The sequence below is a fragment of the Podarcis erhardii genome (genome assembly GCF_964252035.2).
Source record: "Podarcis erhardii genome assembly, chromosome: 11".
Lineage (NCBI taxonomy): Eukaryota > Metazoa > Chordata > Lepidosauria > Squamata > Lacertidae > Podarcis > Podarcis erhardii.
The window spans coordinates 41,625,082-41,641,217 of NC_138501.1; the positions used below are offsets into that span (position 1 = coordinate 41,625,082).

General features: G+C 42.8%; 1 protein-coding gene across 1 annotated transcript in view; it reads right to left on the reverse strand.

Moving 5' to 3' along the window:
- Nucleotides 1–16,136, reverse strand: part of SLC1A3 (solute carrier family 1 member 3) — a 37,028-nt gene that overhangs the window by 12,998 nt on the left and 7,894 nt on the right. Inside the window, exon 3 of the mRNA XM_081881531.1 lies at nt 6,080–6,217. Within this exon, the coding sequence (XP_081737657.1) occupies nt 6,080–6,217 (138 nt within the window). The remainder of the gene's footprint in view (nt 1–6,079; nt 6,218–16,136) is intronic.

A 16,136-nucleotide genomic window follows, 5' to 3' on the forward strand; every position in this document is an offset into this window, starting at 1 on the left:
CCATCCTTTTATGGACGTGACATCTTGATTAGCATTTCCCCCCATCTCACAAGAAGGTTTAAAGTTGCTCATTCACAAAAAGAAGAAGAAATGAGTGTTGGCAGGGAGGGGGGGGGGGAAAGGGGCGCATGCACACTCACACCAGTCACCCACTATTAAAGGCGATTTGCTTCTGAAAAAAGAACTTCCAGTTGATGATTTTGTTGGCCCTCCTAATGCTAAATAAGCATGATGTAATGTGGTGAATTGCTTTAGTTTAATTAGAGGAGGGTTCATCATAGTAACTGATTAAGCCAGTCAAACGGCATGGTCACTTGGGATGCAGAGCAATTAAAGCAGAAAATTAATACACTAGTAAAAATAATACATCAGAAGCAGATTCTTGATGCATGGAAGTAGCAGACACTTGTACGTGTTGTTAGACTACAACTCCCATCATCCCTGACCATTGATCATTCTAGCTAGGGCTGCTGGGAGTCAATGTTCAACAATATCTGCAAGGGTAGCCATCTTTGGCTTGAAAGATCATTATGTTCATTTGGCTGGGGTTACCCTCTCTCCCACATCAAATTCCCCAGTCAGGAACAAAAGGATTTCGGGGCGCTGACTTGGGCCCCAGATCATGGGTGCCCAGCGGTGCTGTTATAACATGAAGTCATGGCTTTACATCACCCCTGGAAGTGATGTTGGAGGCCCTGCGAAGCCTAGGACACCCCTTTCAAGGCCCCCCAAGGCCTCAGATGAGACCCAGAAGTTGCGTCCAAGGCCCCACAGAGTGGGTGCTGAGCGAGCCCCCAGGGCTTGTTGGAGTTGCAACCAGTGATGGATTTGTATGACCAAACTATAGATTCAGCTTTGTATCTATGAAATGCTTTCTCAAAATGCTCCACTTGTACAACTCACACAACTTGCAACTCAACAGGCTGAAAGCAGTGCACCCTCTGTGTACAGCAGTCCACCATAAACTGAGCACTGTTTTTCCAGTGAAAGTGCAGGATGCACATTTTCTTAAAGAAAATAAAAAAATAAAGTTTCTGGAACTGCAAAACGCAAAGCAGGAGGTTTCAATGGAAAGTGGAGCATATTGCAATATGCAGCTGATGGGCTTTCTTATGCTCAGAGGACCATAAATTGCAAGGATTAGTATATCTTATACTAATAATTATTACAAGAACTCTAAAAGATAGATTAGCATTATTATCCTCATGCTGAAGATGAGTGCTTGAGGCTGAAAGATAAAAGCTTGGCTAAGACTACTTAGTAAGTTTGAGACTGGGTGTCAGGTGTGCATGCAGGAGCCAGGCCCTGTGACCAATAGGACTCTGCAGGACTGGGGCCTTCCTAAGTTTGTTCTGAAGAGGCAAGGCGTGGCCGCACAGGTGAGGCCAATTGGTAACTCACAGCACCTGGTGGCAAGAGCCGGGAAGGGATATAAGGTCAGCATTTCCCTTTGGCTCTTTGCCACAGCAACACACTTCCTGCCTTGCTGAGTTTGGCTTCTTGCTTCTTGATCCTCAGACCCTTGACTTCATGACTCCTGGCTTCTTGATCCTCGGACCCTTGACTTCGTGGCTTCTTGATCCTCGGACCCTTGACTTCATGACTCCTTGCTTCTTGATCCTCGGACCCTTGACTTCATGACTCCTGGCTTCTTGATCCTTGGACCCTTGACTTCATGACTCCTGGCTTCTGGACCCTCGTTCCTGCTCCCACCCCGCCATCTTGCCCCCGGTCCTGACGTTCCCTGCCAGGACTTCGATCGCCCTTGAACTGGACCGTGATACTGGGACAGGGTATAAATTTGGGACTTCCACATTAACAAGGGCCAAGTCAAACATTCTTTTAAAAGAACTCTTGGCTCAGGATTTGGGAGCTCTGAGTGAGGGCCGAGATTTCCCAAGACCACCATCCTTCTTGGTTTACCCATCATCTGTTTTACTGTCCTGGTGATGATGACAATGGTGTTCCTTGGAATTCCAGTGGCTGGTTGCTGGCATTGCCATCCTCCAACTTCCAAGAGTCACAGCAGGAAGTATTGCCCTCACTCTCATTGACTCAATGGTGACACTATGTGGTGACCTACTGCCCTCAATCTAGGAAGTCCTGGAGGCAAAATGGTGATCGCCCCACACTAGGAAACAGTCTGGTCACCAATAGCAATTACTCTCTATGTCAGCCCCATCACTTCTGTGCCACAGAAAATCATCAAAATGACCTTCCTGAATGCAAAGCTTCTGAATGAGGTGGCAAAACTGGGGAGGCCATTTCAGCTCAGCCCTGGACAATCTCTTCCAAATGCTGTTGGTTCTTCCAGGTCTATGGAATTAGATTTTCGCTGACGATAAGACTGATGCTTAGAGATGGACTCAGAACTAAAACCAGCAAGATGACATTCCCCTGAAACATGAGCCATGGAGTTTTTCTCCTATAGCTGCAGGCAGGGGTCATGGTGTCACAGAAAAACCAGATTTCCCGCTCCAGAATCAGGCGCAACTTTCTGACCCCTGGAAATGAGGGTCAGAGTTCATGGCCTTGTTGGAAATGCTGTCGGTTGCGGCAACGGTGCTCTCTGAATGCAGCCACACATCAAGTTCAGCAAGGAACTCCTGCTGTTCCTGGGAGAGAAATTTAGGTCCGGTAGAGTTACGTGGCATAAGGGAAGGGAGTTTTGTGGCCACAATGACACTCATCACTTACTCTCAGAAAAAGAGTAAGTGCTGGACTCAGATTGCTGGAGCATCTGAGAGTGCATGGAATGGGGAAGCACGAAGGTGCAGTGAGAAGGCAGAACAATCACAGGGTGCAGGAGAAAGGAAAGAAATACTCTAGTCTTCATGCCTCATTGCAGTGACTTGAAACTTCATGGTCTCAGAATTGGTCAAATGACACACAAACTGCTCCTGAGAACAACCACTGGGAGAGCTCCATCTCAAGCTGCTATTTGGTATGGGAGGAAAAACGTGGAGCACCATATAAAAATGTTTTAATAATTATATGTCCCTCTGCTTAAGGGGAAAAAAAACAGCTTTCCAGGGGCAGGACTTTCAACAGTACAGGACCTCTTCCCTGCATTGTGGTTAAACTTGCTCTCTCCACCAGTGGAGTTCAAAAGGCTGAAATGCAATGCATAACATTTATTGTCATGACTAGCTCGACTCTCAGTCCTGAAGTGCTGGTTCTGGGGTTTCTCACTGAATGGGAATGTGGGGAACAGGTTGCATATCTATTGCTATATCTCAGAAACACCTTGTATCAAGATTAGTATAGAACACCACAAAACAAACAGAGATGAGCAAAGATCTGCCATTTCATGCAAGTAACTTGCATTAAAAAAAAAAAAAAATCAAGTTCGGGGGGGAATCTAACATATGCCCAAGGTTAGCAACTAGATTTCTCAGAGGTGGGGATGCTTGTGGAATGCTCTATTTAAAAACAGAGTTGATTTTCACTCCCCTACCCCCAGCCTCTGCAAAATGAGAACAGGACAGTTATCTTTCAGATTTCACACTGCTCTGAATATTGCAACACAGTTCTCAGCTATTTTTGTAAAGTATTTATACAAGTATAAATGTGTACTTTGTGAGAAAATGCATCCAAAGATTCATATTCCAATGTGTATTTAAACATGACTTCTGATGCAATTAAAAAAAACACAGATTAGTGCAGAAATGGAATAAGCTTATGAAGGAACAGATGCAAAAATGACATGGAGTCAAAAGAGACTGATCCATCTATCTTTTCATAGAGAATCACTTTGAGAAGGTACAGATAGGTAGCCGTGTTGGTCTGCCATAGTCAAAACAAAATAAAAAAAATCCTTCCAGTAGCACCTTAAAGACCAACTAAGTTAGTTCTTGGTATGAGCTTTCGTGTGCATGCACACGAAAAATCTGAAGAAGTATCTGAAGAAGTGTGCATGCACACGAAAGCTCATACCAAGAACTAACTTAGCTGGTCTTTAAGGTGCTACTGGAAGGAATTTTTTTATTTTGTTTTGAGAAGGTAGTTTGTGAGGAGAGATGGGCCACAATCCAATGGCCCTCAAAAGACTTACTGCTAAGTTGTATTGCCTCAATGAGACTTTGTATCCAGACAAAAGAAGTGGATTCTTTGCACCATGCGAAGCAGCCAAACAACTTGTGCTGAAACATCAGAACGAAGAATCCTTACCTATTCACACTGGACAACTGACCTCATTCCCTTTACAAACTAGCTGCCTTCTGCAGACAACAGCATATGGACATCAATACTGTCTACAAAGATACTTCTAGCCATTGATAAAGCCACTCTGTCCTCCCTGCTCAAGGAAAGTGGAAACCATCCTGTTTTCTTGCCAACCACCCCACTGCCACTCATCCCTCGCACCATTCTTGGTTCAACGATGAGTCTTCTTCCTCCCTCTGATATTTGTTGTATTTATAAAAGGGTGGAGGAAGGAGGGAAGGATATTTTCTGTTTTAAAAATATTATTGCAGTCACACAAAGCAGATGAGAAGATTTTTATGCAGTATCGTAAAATAGTCTTATATTTTTGTTACAAGTCAAAATACTCAAAGCACTATCTACGCAGCAGACCTATTTATTAATTTATTTTTAGGAGGGGTGTGTAAATCCTAATTTCCCTGGCTTTGTCATTTGTGGCAGCAGAGAGGGTTTGTTGTGGCTAAAATGTCTTCCACATTCTTCCATTCTTCTACTTACGCTCAGCCTGTATAAATACAGCGGTACCTCTGGTTACAAACTTAATTCGTTCCGGAGGTCCATTCTTAACCTGAAACCGTTCTTAACCTGAGGTACCACTCTAGCTAATGGGGCCTCCTGCTGCTGCGTGATTTCTGTTCTCATCCTGAGGTAAAGTTCTTAACCCGAGGTGCTACTTCCAGGTTAGTGGAGTCTGTAACTCAAAGTGTTTGTAACCCGAGGTACCACTGTATGTATAAACAAAACCTTGCTATCACAGAAATGCCATCATTCTCCTGCGGCCTTCATTCCAAGATAACTAACCCCAGGGCTCACACTAGAACCCCCGAAACCTCTCACTACTCAGAGACTGGGGTATGTGTAACAATATGAAATAAAGCAGATGAGTAAAACATGAGCATATTTGGTATGACCAAAGACAACTTCAGCTCTGAAAAAATATTTCCTTCTCTTGTAAGGGTTGCCATGGCCTTGCAAAGGCCTTCATTGGCAGCCCCAGGGAGGAGGCCCTGATTCTGAGATTTACTTTTTTCAGCAAGTAGATCTATAGAAAGAAAGTTATGAAGCAAAATGTGCAGGTATGTTTCTGAGCAATTTCTGTGAAATCAGCCAGTCTTGCTGCTGACTGTCAGTGTTTTTAGACAAAGAAGCTTAGACCAGGTCAGACAATTTGCTCACCTGTCTCAATATTGTTCCTTTGAATGGTAGCCACTTTCTAAGATCTCAGGCAGAGAGAGATCTTTCTCATCAAGTATAATTTGCCCTTTTAAATGATGTCAGAAACTCAACATGGGACCTTCTGCATGTAAAGCATCTATATATAAAGGAATTTTATTTTCAATTTCTTTCCTAATAATTCTCATGGTGTATTACTGCAGAGGTCACCAATACTTTTAAGCCAGTGGGCACATTTGGTTTTTTAAGCTACTCCTCATTCTGGTCAATTCTTTCCCCCTTCCTTGAATCAGCCCACACCTCACCTTTCCAAGGGAGCTGTGTAAAAGTCAGACCCAGTGGAGTTAATGAGCTGAAAGAGGAAGTGGGAAAGAGCATCACTCTTACAACTTCCTCCTTCAGCTCTATGTATTTTTCAAGGGATAAAAAGGTAACCACCACTTTGTGATCAAGGGGTGCTCATTGAGAGGGGGTACTCAAAGGCTTTGTTGTGCCAAGGGAAGACCCCAAGGGGACCACTGCACCCAGAGGTACCATGTTGATGGCCCCTGAATTATTTTATCAAGTATCTGAATCCTGGAGTTTGCCATCTTTCATGCACTCGGCTGTAAGCATTTCTTTCTCTTTATCAAAACATTGGCAAAAGGGAAAGAGAAAGCAGCAGTTGCTGCAAAGCAGAAAAAGGGAAAAGGTAAGGGTGTACCTGTTACTAAGCTGGATACAATGAGAGGCAAAACCAGCATCTGCAACATTCTCATTAAGAGTTCGCCTGGGAAGGAAAAGTACTTCACTTCTCGGTAGCTGAAGTGGTATGACCGAAGACCAAATCCAAGGATGATACCTGGGGAGAAAGTAAGAAAAAAAAAAATGAGACTACCATCTTTGTCACAAATTGCATGTATTCAGGGTCAACTCAACAAACTTTCAAACTATCAAATACTTTGCTGAAATCAAGATAAATTATATCCATAGCATTCCTACAATCCACTAAACTAGTAACCCAATAAAAAGGAAGGCAACATTAATCTGTTGGGATACAAATCCATGCTGACTCCTACCAATCACTGCATTATTATCAATATGCTTATAAATTGTCTCCATTATATTCTCCACCAGTATCAAAATATTTTCCGTTAACTCTTCCCTTCTCCCCTTTTTGGAGACTGGGACAACATTTACCTGTCTCCAGTCCTGTGCTACCTCACCTGTTCTCCAAGATTTCTCAAAGAAGGTGGACAAATGTTCCGGGCATACCCAGCAAATTCCTTCCTTACACTAGACCTGAACACATTTAAGGTAGCTTTGTATTTCCTCATCAACACCTTAGCAATCATGAACCACAATCCTGACCTTCCTCTAGTTATGCTATTTATGCAAGGTTCCTTGGACCAAGGCAGTGGCCATTAAACCTGCTTGTCCATAGTACAAGCATGCTCCGAGTTCACTTGCATGGGGCTTGCCCTTGAAGACAAAACCTCACAAACTTTTATTTCATTACAGTAACTTGACTTGCACTGAAGGTCACCACACATGAGTGCCCTGCTTACAGAAGCTTGGAAATAATCTTTTCAGACCTCTCTGTAGTGATTCTCCCTTCTCATCCTAAATAGGTCATGAGGCATGTTCACCTCAAGGAACCCTTGCTGTTTTGCTCAGCACTATGGCCAGCACACGCAAGGTGGTCCTGTGCACCAGCCTGGATTGTCCCCAAGGACATATATCTGTGCCAAGTGTAATGGGTAACTTGCTCCTGTTTGACCTCAGTGGCTATGGAAGGACAACTTTAAATTACAAACTCTGCAATGTGCAACAGCTGTGTGCTAAGTTCCTAACTATGCTAAATGTGCAACTTTGGGCAGAAGAACAAAAAGATGCTGTGTGCATTTCCACTCCCACATATCAGTGTGTGTTTCAGACAGAATCCAGAAATAGCCCAGATATGCAGAAAACTCTTAGCAAATTCAGGGTCCGTAAGCTTTTTTTTTTGCATCTTGCTGATGTGAACACAGTTTGTACATAAGAAGGGCTTCACCCATCTGAAGACGTTGGGTCTGATGGATGCTTTGTTACAAATTCCCTTTTGCTACAGTCTCTCTCACAGCCCCCTTCATGGATCACTGCCTTGCCGTGGCGAAGGGGCTTGAATAACTCAGAGAAGCTGGGAGCTATGCCCTGCAGGGTCACCCAAGATGGACAGGTCATAGTGGAGAGTTTTGACCAAACGTGATCCACCTGGAGCAGGAACCGGAAAGCCACTCCAGTATTCCTGCCAAGAAAACTCCATGGACAAAGACAACAGGCATATAAAAGTTTTGACCAAACTGCGGGAGGCAGTGGAAGACAGGAGTGGCTGGAGTGCTCTGGTCCATGGGGTCACGAAGAGCCGGACACGACTAAATGACTAAACAACAACAACTCTCACAGCACACCTTTCTGCACAACATAGAGAACACACTTCAGTTTTCATAGCTGAGCTGTAGCTCATCCTGTTTCCCGGGTATGTGCTGTTAGAAACTAGCCTACTGCGCATAGGTAAATTTTGAATGCATCGCTCCACCTGTTGTTTCCTCTGTCCTTGGCCCGCCATGGGCATGTGGCCCTCAGAAGAGTGCCTGGGAGAGAATACGGCCCTCAGGATGAAAAAAGTCCCTAAATCCAGATCTGGAACACAGCAGGAGATAAAGGACTAAAGCACCCTGTCTTCTACTCTGGGATCCCAATCCAGACTGGACCCCTTATGCTGGCTATTTCTGCAAAAAGAAATCCTGCACTCAGGGGCAAACAACATGATAATTGTCATGAGCTGTTAGACCCTCAACAGTACAACTGTACTCTACAGAAAAATGGAGGTGCTGAGTATCACTTAAGAGGAACTTAGCACACTAAAGGATCAGACGTAAATTGACTAGACCTGGAGCAAGCCCTTTTCAGTAAGAGTTTCAGGTTTCCAAATAATTTGTGAGCCTTTCAAAGGAACAAAGGCTTGTAAGAAATACCCCAAAGCTGTTCTACAGGCTTTGCCTTGACCTTTCACATCAGTGGGGTAGAAAAAGCAAATATTCAGAGAGAGCACAGAAGCACATATTTTCATATAATTAAAAAAAACCCACACCAATCCATGCCCTGATTGTTTTCTGGAGAACAATTTATTCCAGTTTTAATATAATGCAGAATTAGAAATGCACTTAAAAGATTTAGCTGTATATAACCACCAAAAAGAACAGAATAAAATATAAAGCCTTTTTATTCCATTTTATACTTTTTCATGTTAATGGACAGATATTAGGTTTAAGTGAGTTTTTAAAAGGCAGCTCTGCTATGTTATTAGTTACAGCTTGGTAATACTTCTATTTGCTTGACCATAGGCCATGCAAGATGATGACAAACAATAAGCACATCATTTGAATAATTACAGAATGATAAAACTACAGAACTATAAGCCAATTTCGAGGCAAGCATTCAATAGATTGCTGCATGTAAACTTGCTTATCCAAAATCAGATCTTTTACCAAACTCTGATCACACCTAAAAGCCTATCCCAGGCATCCCCAACCTTCAGCCCTCCAGATGTTTTGGACTACAATTCCCATCATCCCTGACCACTGGTCCTGTTAGCTAGGGATCATGGGAGTTGTAGGCCAAAACATCTGGAGGGCTGCAGGTTGGGGATGCCTGGCTGAATATTTGCTTTTTCTATCCTATGAAACGTCTATGGGTCAAACAACTGGGTTCTGTGAGACTCCTGAACAGCAATGAAACCATGTGGCTACATTGCATCCTCTTTTATTCTATTAAAATCATATCACATTTTTCATTTAAAACAAATCCAAGAGCAAATAATTAAAAAAGAAGTAGACAAGCAATGAAAATAACCATCTACATACAACAGTAACAAAATTATCACATCTGTGAAAATAACCCAGCCAATTCCACCTCCAATTAACCCAGTCTATGTAAATTAAAATGTTTATAATAGGTGGTGGATAACGATCAAGGTTGTTGTTTTTAACATTTATTTATTTGAATTGACTTGCTTGTCTCTTAGTCCAAAAAAGTCTCTAAGAGACTCACACGAAGGGAGGAGGCATAATGTACAAAACAATAAATGTCAATAAAACCATTTCAATAACCCGCATGGAAACCCAGCAGAGAAATAACGTAAACTAAAGCACCTAGAACCTTTTCTTCAATAGTCCTTCAACCAACTTGTCCACCATCCATCTTTTGATTACAATGAGAGATGATAGACATTTTAGCCTGGTAGCCTAAAGGATGTTGATGAAGGCACCAGGCAGACCTAACTGAGGAGAGCATTCCACAGACGAGAAGCCACTTGTCACTGAGGGGAGAGCACTCCACAAATCGAGGTGCCACAGATGACAAAGCCCCCTCACTTGTTGCTGCACAATGCATACTTGGCAAAGGAGAGCATCCCAGCCAGTTTTACAGCAAGGGCAGGTGTATAAGGGAGTAGGGACTCCATCGGGTATCCTGGTCTGAAGCAGTGTAGGGCTTTATGTCAACACAAGCACCTTGAACTTGGCTTGGTAGTACACTGGTAGCCATTGCAGCTATTTTAGAACTGGTGTGACATGTACTCACCAGCCTGCTTCAGTCGGCAGCCCCACACAGAGTGCACTGCAATAATCAATTTGTGAAGTTACCACTGCACGGATCACTGTGGCCAAGTTATCCCTGACTAGGAATGGCCCTAGATGGCACACCAGCTAAAGCTAGCCAAGAGCGCTTCAAGCCCTATGGAGGCTACCAGCATTTCCATTGGCAATGCTAGATTGAAGAGTACTAACAGACTACGTAGCTATTCCTTATAGGGGGCTGCAACCCCATTCAGAACCTGCCCAATTCCCAGACGTTGGAACCTTCAATTCACAGGGCCACCATCTTATCAGGATTCAGTCTCAGCTCATTGGCCCTCATACAGTCTATTGCTGGAACCAAAAACTGACCAAGAAGTTGCCTTGCCTCTCCTAACTCAGGTGGGGGGGGGGGAAGTAACAGAGCTGTGCATCATTAGCAAGACTGTATGACAAAAAACCCTTGCCCGTCCACATTCACACAAACATTACTAGCCCACTTATTTGCACCTTACCCTCTGCCACAAATACCTTACTAAAACCCTACCCACTTGTGAAAAGTAGGGGGGGGGTGTTCCTCGATTCTCCACCCTCCATCTTGTTATCAATGTCAGCCCAACATGGCTTCCGGCTGAATGTCTGCAGTGCAGAGTCTGCTGGACTTGCACAATTTAAAAGTTTGATCATGAAGGGAATTTCATGACTGAGAAGGAGGGAACAGGACTGAGGTCACACAAAAGACTTGGTCCAGCAGGCACAACGTTTTATTAATGGACTCTTTCTAGAAATACCAAACATGATCCTTACAAGGCATTTGCAGGTACCTGGCTTTCTCCAAATCATACACAGCATTTAAAAATAATTATTAATGTTAAATATCTATATGGTGTTTCTGTGGTATATCTGATTGATACCTGCCTCACCTGTGATGGTGATGGCACTGAGAACAGGGCCTCAGGGGTGGACTTTAAAGAACAGGGAGGTTTGGAACGGGCAGTCCTTCAGATAACATGAGCCCAAGACATGGAAGATTCCCCCCCCTTTAAACAATGTGATAAATGTCATGTCAACTTTGCCACTTTATATTCCAAAGTTGCAGGCAATGTCTAGCATTTAAGCCCTATTTTGGTGTAGGTGCCATTTATTTATTTCCCGATACAACACTGTCTGAAACACAACTGTGGCGATAAAAATACATAGAACCCAACCTGAGCCAATGGATTCAAGTGACAAGACATATAGGACTTTATATGTTAACATCAGCTCCTTGAACTGAATCTGCTAACCGGAAACCGGTGAGCATTGTTTTAACAACAGAAAGCTACCCATGCCGATCAATTATGTGGTGGCCATGTTCTGAACACGGGGATGTTTCCAAGGAGAGCCCCAATACATCGTAGCAGCCAAATCTTCACCTAGGGCATGGGTAAGTGTGACAAGAGGGCCTGGAGCTGGAGAAAGCAAAATCATTCCCCTGATAGCACTTGGGCATCTAAAGTAAGGGCCAGAGCTAACAGTCCTCCTAAGCTGCAAAACTGGTCTTTCAGGGGAAGTGCAACCCCACCCAGATCCACTAAAACACTCAATTGGCAGGATTTCCAACATTGGTATTTTGCTTCAGTTTCTTACCCCATCATTCAGACCATTACTGATTCCAGGCACCCGTTCAGCACATCCATCACCTCATCTGACTCAGATGAATAGGTGATAACGGAGTCCTGCATTTTAGTGATCTGTTGGTGACACTTTAGCCCAAACCTCTGAACAGCCTCATATACATTTAGATCAAGGTAACCAATAGGGTGCCCTCCATATGTTGTTGGACTACAAACCATATCTTCTTTGGCCACTGGCCATGCTGCCTGGGAGTTGTAGTTCAACATTACATAGAAGGAACCACATTGTCTGATCCCTCTTTTAGGTGTCTACCACCTATCCAATGAACTAAAACCAGCTTTTCTTTCTGACCCAAGAAAAGGGGAATATAATTTAAAGTCAAAGAAACCAAAACTACAGCTCAGAAGGCTATTTTTAATGTTTTCTTTTTCCTTTCATATTTCAACAACACATCTGAGCCCAAAGACTACATGGCTGCTTGCAGGGTAATAAGCACAAAATTGGGCAACTGCAGAACTTTTAACAGTGTCTTCTTGGTACAGTGAGCTGTGGCAAAAAGCCCTGGCAGAAAAAATAATAATCATGTACCAACTTAAATTAGCTGAAGGCAAAGATAAAATATTATATTTTCATATAGTGTAGTTTGATTTTATCTCACATGCAAATCAGGGACACATGCAGCAGCATTTATTACAGCCTCTCTCCAAATGATGGAAAAGAGACTAAGTATACACTGTAATATTATGATGAAGAATACAGAAAAGGTCCAAGTTGCCAATGGAGGTTACATAAATGTTTACCTACACAGAGATGAAAAATATGTTACATGCATTGCCTTCTGTTAGTAATTACAAGATGTAACCCTGCCGATTTTGTTTATTGTTGCTTGTTTTTGCAGTCTGGATTTTTATTTTTAAAAAATACATGCCTCTTTGAGTTGTCCTGCATCTGTTTAAATTTGTGGCACTAATTCACATCAGTTAAACCTGTGCAGGACAATCTTAGATTTGTAAGTCTTACCAACTTCAATAGGGCTTACTTCCCGGAAAGCATTTTGTAGGATTGCTTAGTTTGTTAATCTACTGATTATGATGAGTAAAGCTAGCAGTCCTACATAATTTAAAATAGTTATTTTACCACAATAAAATGTATTTAGCAGCTGACTGGTCTAGATTTTTGGAACTCTCATAAGACCCAAAGGATCCAGGTAGGATACACTGGGAGACAGGAAGCAAAAGGAGGAGTGGTTTTTAAAAGCAATGCAAACTTGAGATGGAATTCGTTTTGATATGTCATCCAAAATGATGTCCTCTTGTGCAGGGAAGTGTCAGAGATGTGTTATCTTAGTAGAAATAATGATGCTTCCTATCCAAAATAAACCAGCTGGAAGAACATGGACAAAAACTAACGAGAAAGATCAATTTATGGCTGGAAGGATAAACTATTTAAAAGAGGTGCACTATGCAGAGAGAATGAAAGGGTAATATAATATAATACCTCCTTGTGCCATTTATTTATTACACATATAACCCACTTAGATCCTTTAAGGAAGTCCAATACCAGTAAGATTTAGCTTGGTTTTATTTCAGTTTTGCCCAATTCTTTTCACTCCCTTTGATAAACATACACATCCAATTCAGTGGATAAGTTCAGATGTTGCGGCCAAACCAAGCTTTGTCTACCCGGACTGTTCTTCAGGCTTTTGTGTAACCCCCTCCTTTCTTTCCTGCTTTTTTATGCACCAATTCCCTCTTTGGTTTGCAATAACTACAGTTTGACAAGACATCCCATTTTTAAAAAATTATGGTGGTTTCAAACTACAGCTTGGCTTTGAGAATGGGATATCAATTTGAACTGACTTTCCAATTCTGATAATAACAATAGTTTGCTCAAAGCCCAGGGAATGATCTGGGAGTGCCCAATAGGCTACTGTTTTTCTGGCGCTAAGAAGGTGTAGACTTTGGTTAGGAGATTGCTGGGAGTTCCAATAAGATAGCAGTATTTTAGAAACCCCATAGTTTGCCCTATTAGTCATCATGGCAATTTATAGTTATCATGAAGCAGGAAATGAGAGAGGGAACCACAGCATGCAAAGCCAAGACATGGCCCTGAAGACCACCCACGGTGTGGTTGTAAACCAGGCCACTATTAGCAAACCATTGCATTCTTCTTTTTCATTATGAAAAATAATCAAAATATACTGTATGAAGTCAAGTATCACACAAATAAGCATGAGCTTGCAATAAAACAACTCCCTCCTTATTAGGGCAATTGAAGGGCTTTCTGTGGAAACTAATAATATAAGAATTGCTGGTGGTGCTAAATTATCATCTCACTCAGCAGCCAAGATGATACCCCTGGAAACCTAACATGACTGTTCTCTATTACTGTTTGTTCCAGCATTCAGTAATCATATGTATATTACAAAAACAGAATAGTATACTTCTGGATAGTAGGTAATACAAAGATCGTTAACATCTTGCTAACTTTCCTAGCTAATAGCTATTGCAAGACTGTTCTCTGTCAAAACCCAATCTCGAACAATCTGTCTTATTTAGCAACACAGCACCATCTTGGGATCAGTTCTGTATGTTATTCCATGTGAAGAATAACTAGACAAGGAAAGAAAAATGTAACCATGCCCCGCTAGGAACATCATCCAAAGAACCAAACCAAAATCTGAAAAAAATAGCTGGCGCAAAAGACAGTGACATCAAATACTTGTGAGAAAAGGAAAGTCTTGAGCTGGTACTAAAAATATTGTAGTGTTGGTGCATTTCATAAGCAGGGGCTCTTCCTCTTTGCCTCCCTCTAAACCACCAAATAAACTCACTCCAGAATTTTCATAATGTCATAAACTTCAGTGATGTAGTTGCCGCCCCTAAACTAAAAAGCATCCCAAATGTTTCTTCATAAGGAAGCTAGTCCAAGCTCTTGATGGGGAACTTGCATCCCTCCAAATATTGCTGGACTTGAACTCTGTCATGACTAATGACTTGGGGACCCAGCCATGCATAGTGGGGACTGTTGAGGAGAAGGTTCTGGCATCTTCCTTGAGGGAAGAACACCAGCACCTCATTCAGGGCCCCAGAGAACACATCTCTACCACCATACCTTGACTCAGAGGAAAAGCCCCTGCAGAACATCTGTCTCCCTAGTCTCACAGAAGCCATAGACTGCAATATAAGGTGATGACTCTTCAACCAGACAGCCTGCTCTTTCAGGGAGGTAAAGCCTAGCACACGACAGGTCTGGTCAGCCTACATAAGGTTCTGGTTGGCCCCACAAGGGACATCATCTCCAGTAGCTGCATTAGTAGGGCCCCTTGGAGCTGTCCAAGGTTCTGTACACTCTCTCTCTTCTTTACCTTAGCATTGCCAGCTTCCCCTGGGAGCCTCAAGTACCCACCAAACTGGACCAATGCCCATGAATCCTGACCATTGACCATGCTGAATGAGGCTGATGGGAGAAGGAGTCCAACAAGTTCTGGGGAGCCTTAATGGATTGAGCCTTTGTAATGTACATCAAGGGGGAAAGGAAGAAGGCACAAGAGACAGAACTCAAAGGATTACAATGTTATACTAAGTTAACTGAATGTACAACTTGATGTTTCTAGTTCAGCTGTAATAGTTTTCAACCTTTCACAAACGATGAAAGGAGTTACTTAAATTAAGCTTGCAATCAGTCTGTGCTAATTGGTTAAACTGGAGCTAAGGCAAATTGTCCCAGAAAGGTAACCAGTTCTAATGTTCTTTTGAGGCCTTAAGCCCTGAGTGAAACCAGGTGCTAAAATCTGAGCAAAACATGATGCCAAACTTAAGTCTCACACTGAAGTCAGAGCTTTCTCCATACAGAGTAAGCAAAAATAAACTATGTTGGAGGTCAGCTGGTTGGAGACGAGGCAAGCAGTAAATCAAAACAAGAGCTGCTAAAGGCAACATCTCTTGGATAAGTTGAGACGAAACTGACCTGGCTACCTGGGAGGTATTTATAGGAATCATGGCGCATTAAAATTTAGAGAATCAATGTGGTGCAGATGATAGTGTCACACAAGGCGATCCATGTCCAAATCTATGTTCAGCCATAAAGTTCATGTGGTCTCCTTGAGCCCCTCACTGCCTCTTAGCCTCACTTCGCCTCACAGCAGGTTAGTGATTATAAAATGGAGAAGGTATTTCTTACTGATGGTAGGTGGAGTTTATTACTACCTGGTCCAAAGAAAGAGAAAAATGGCAAAGTTTTGGCTAGAGCATAGATGAGAAACCCATCTGTGATTGGATCCCACCTGCCCAGACCATTGCCATGCTGGCTGGGACTCCCTCGGAAGGTGGCAGAATCTCCTTCCTTTTTAAGCAGAGGTTGGGTGGCCATCTGTCATGGATGCTTTAGTTGAGCATTGCAAGGGGTTGGACTAGATCAGCCTTTCTCAACCTGTGGGGCCAGAGCTCAGGGATGATGGGAGTTGTAGTCCAGCAACATCTGGGGACCCACAGGTGGAGAACTGCTGGACCAGATGATCCTCATGGTCCCTTCCAATTCTACGATTCT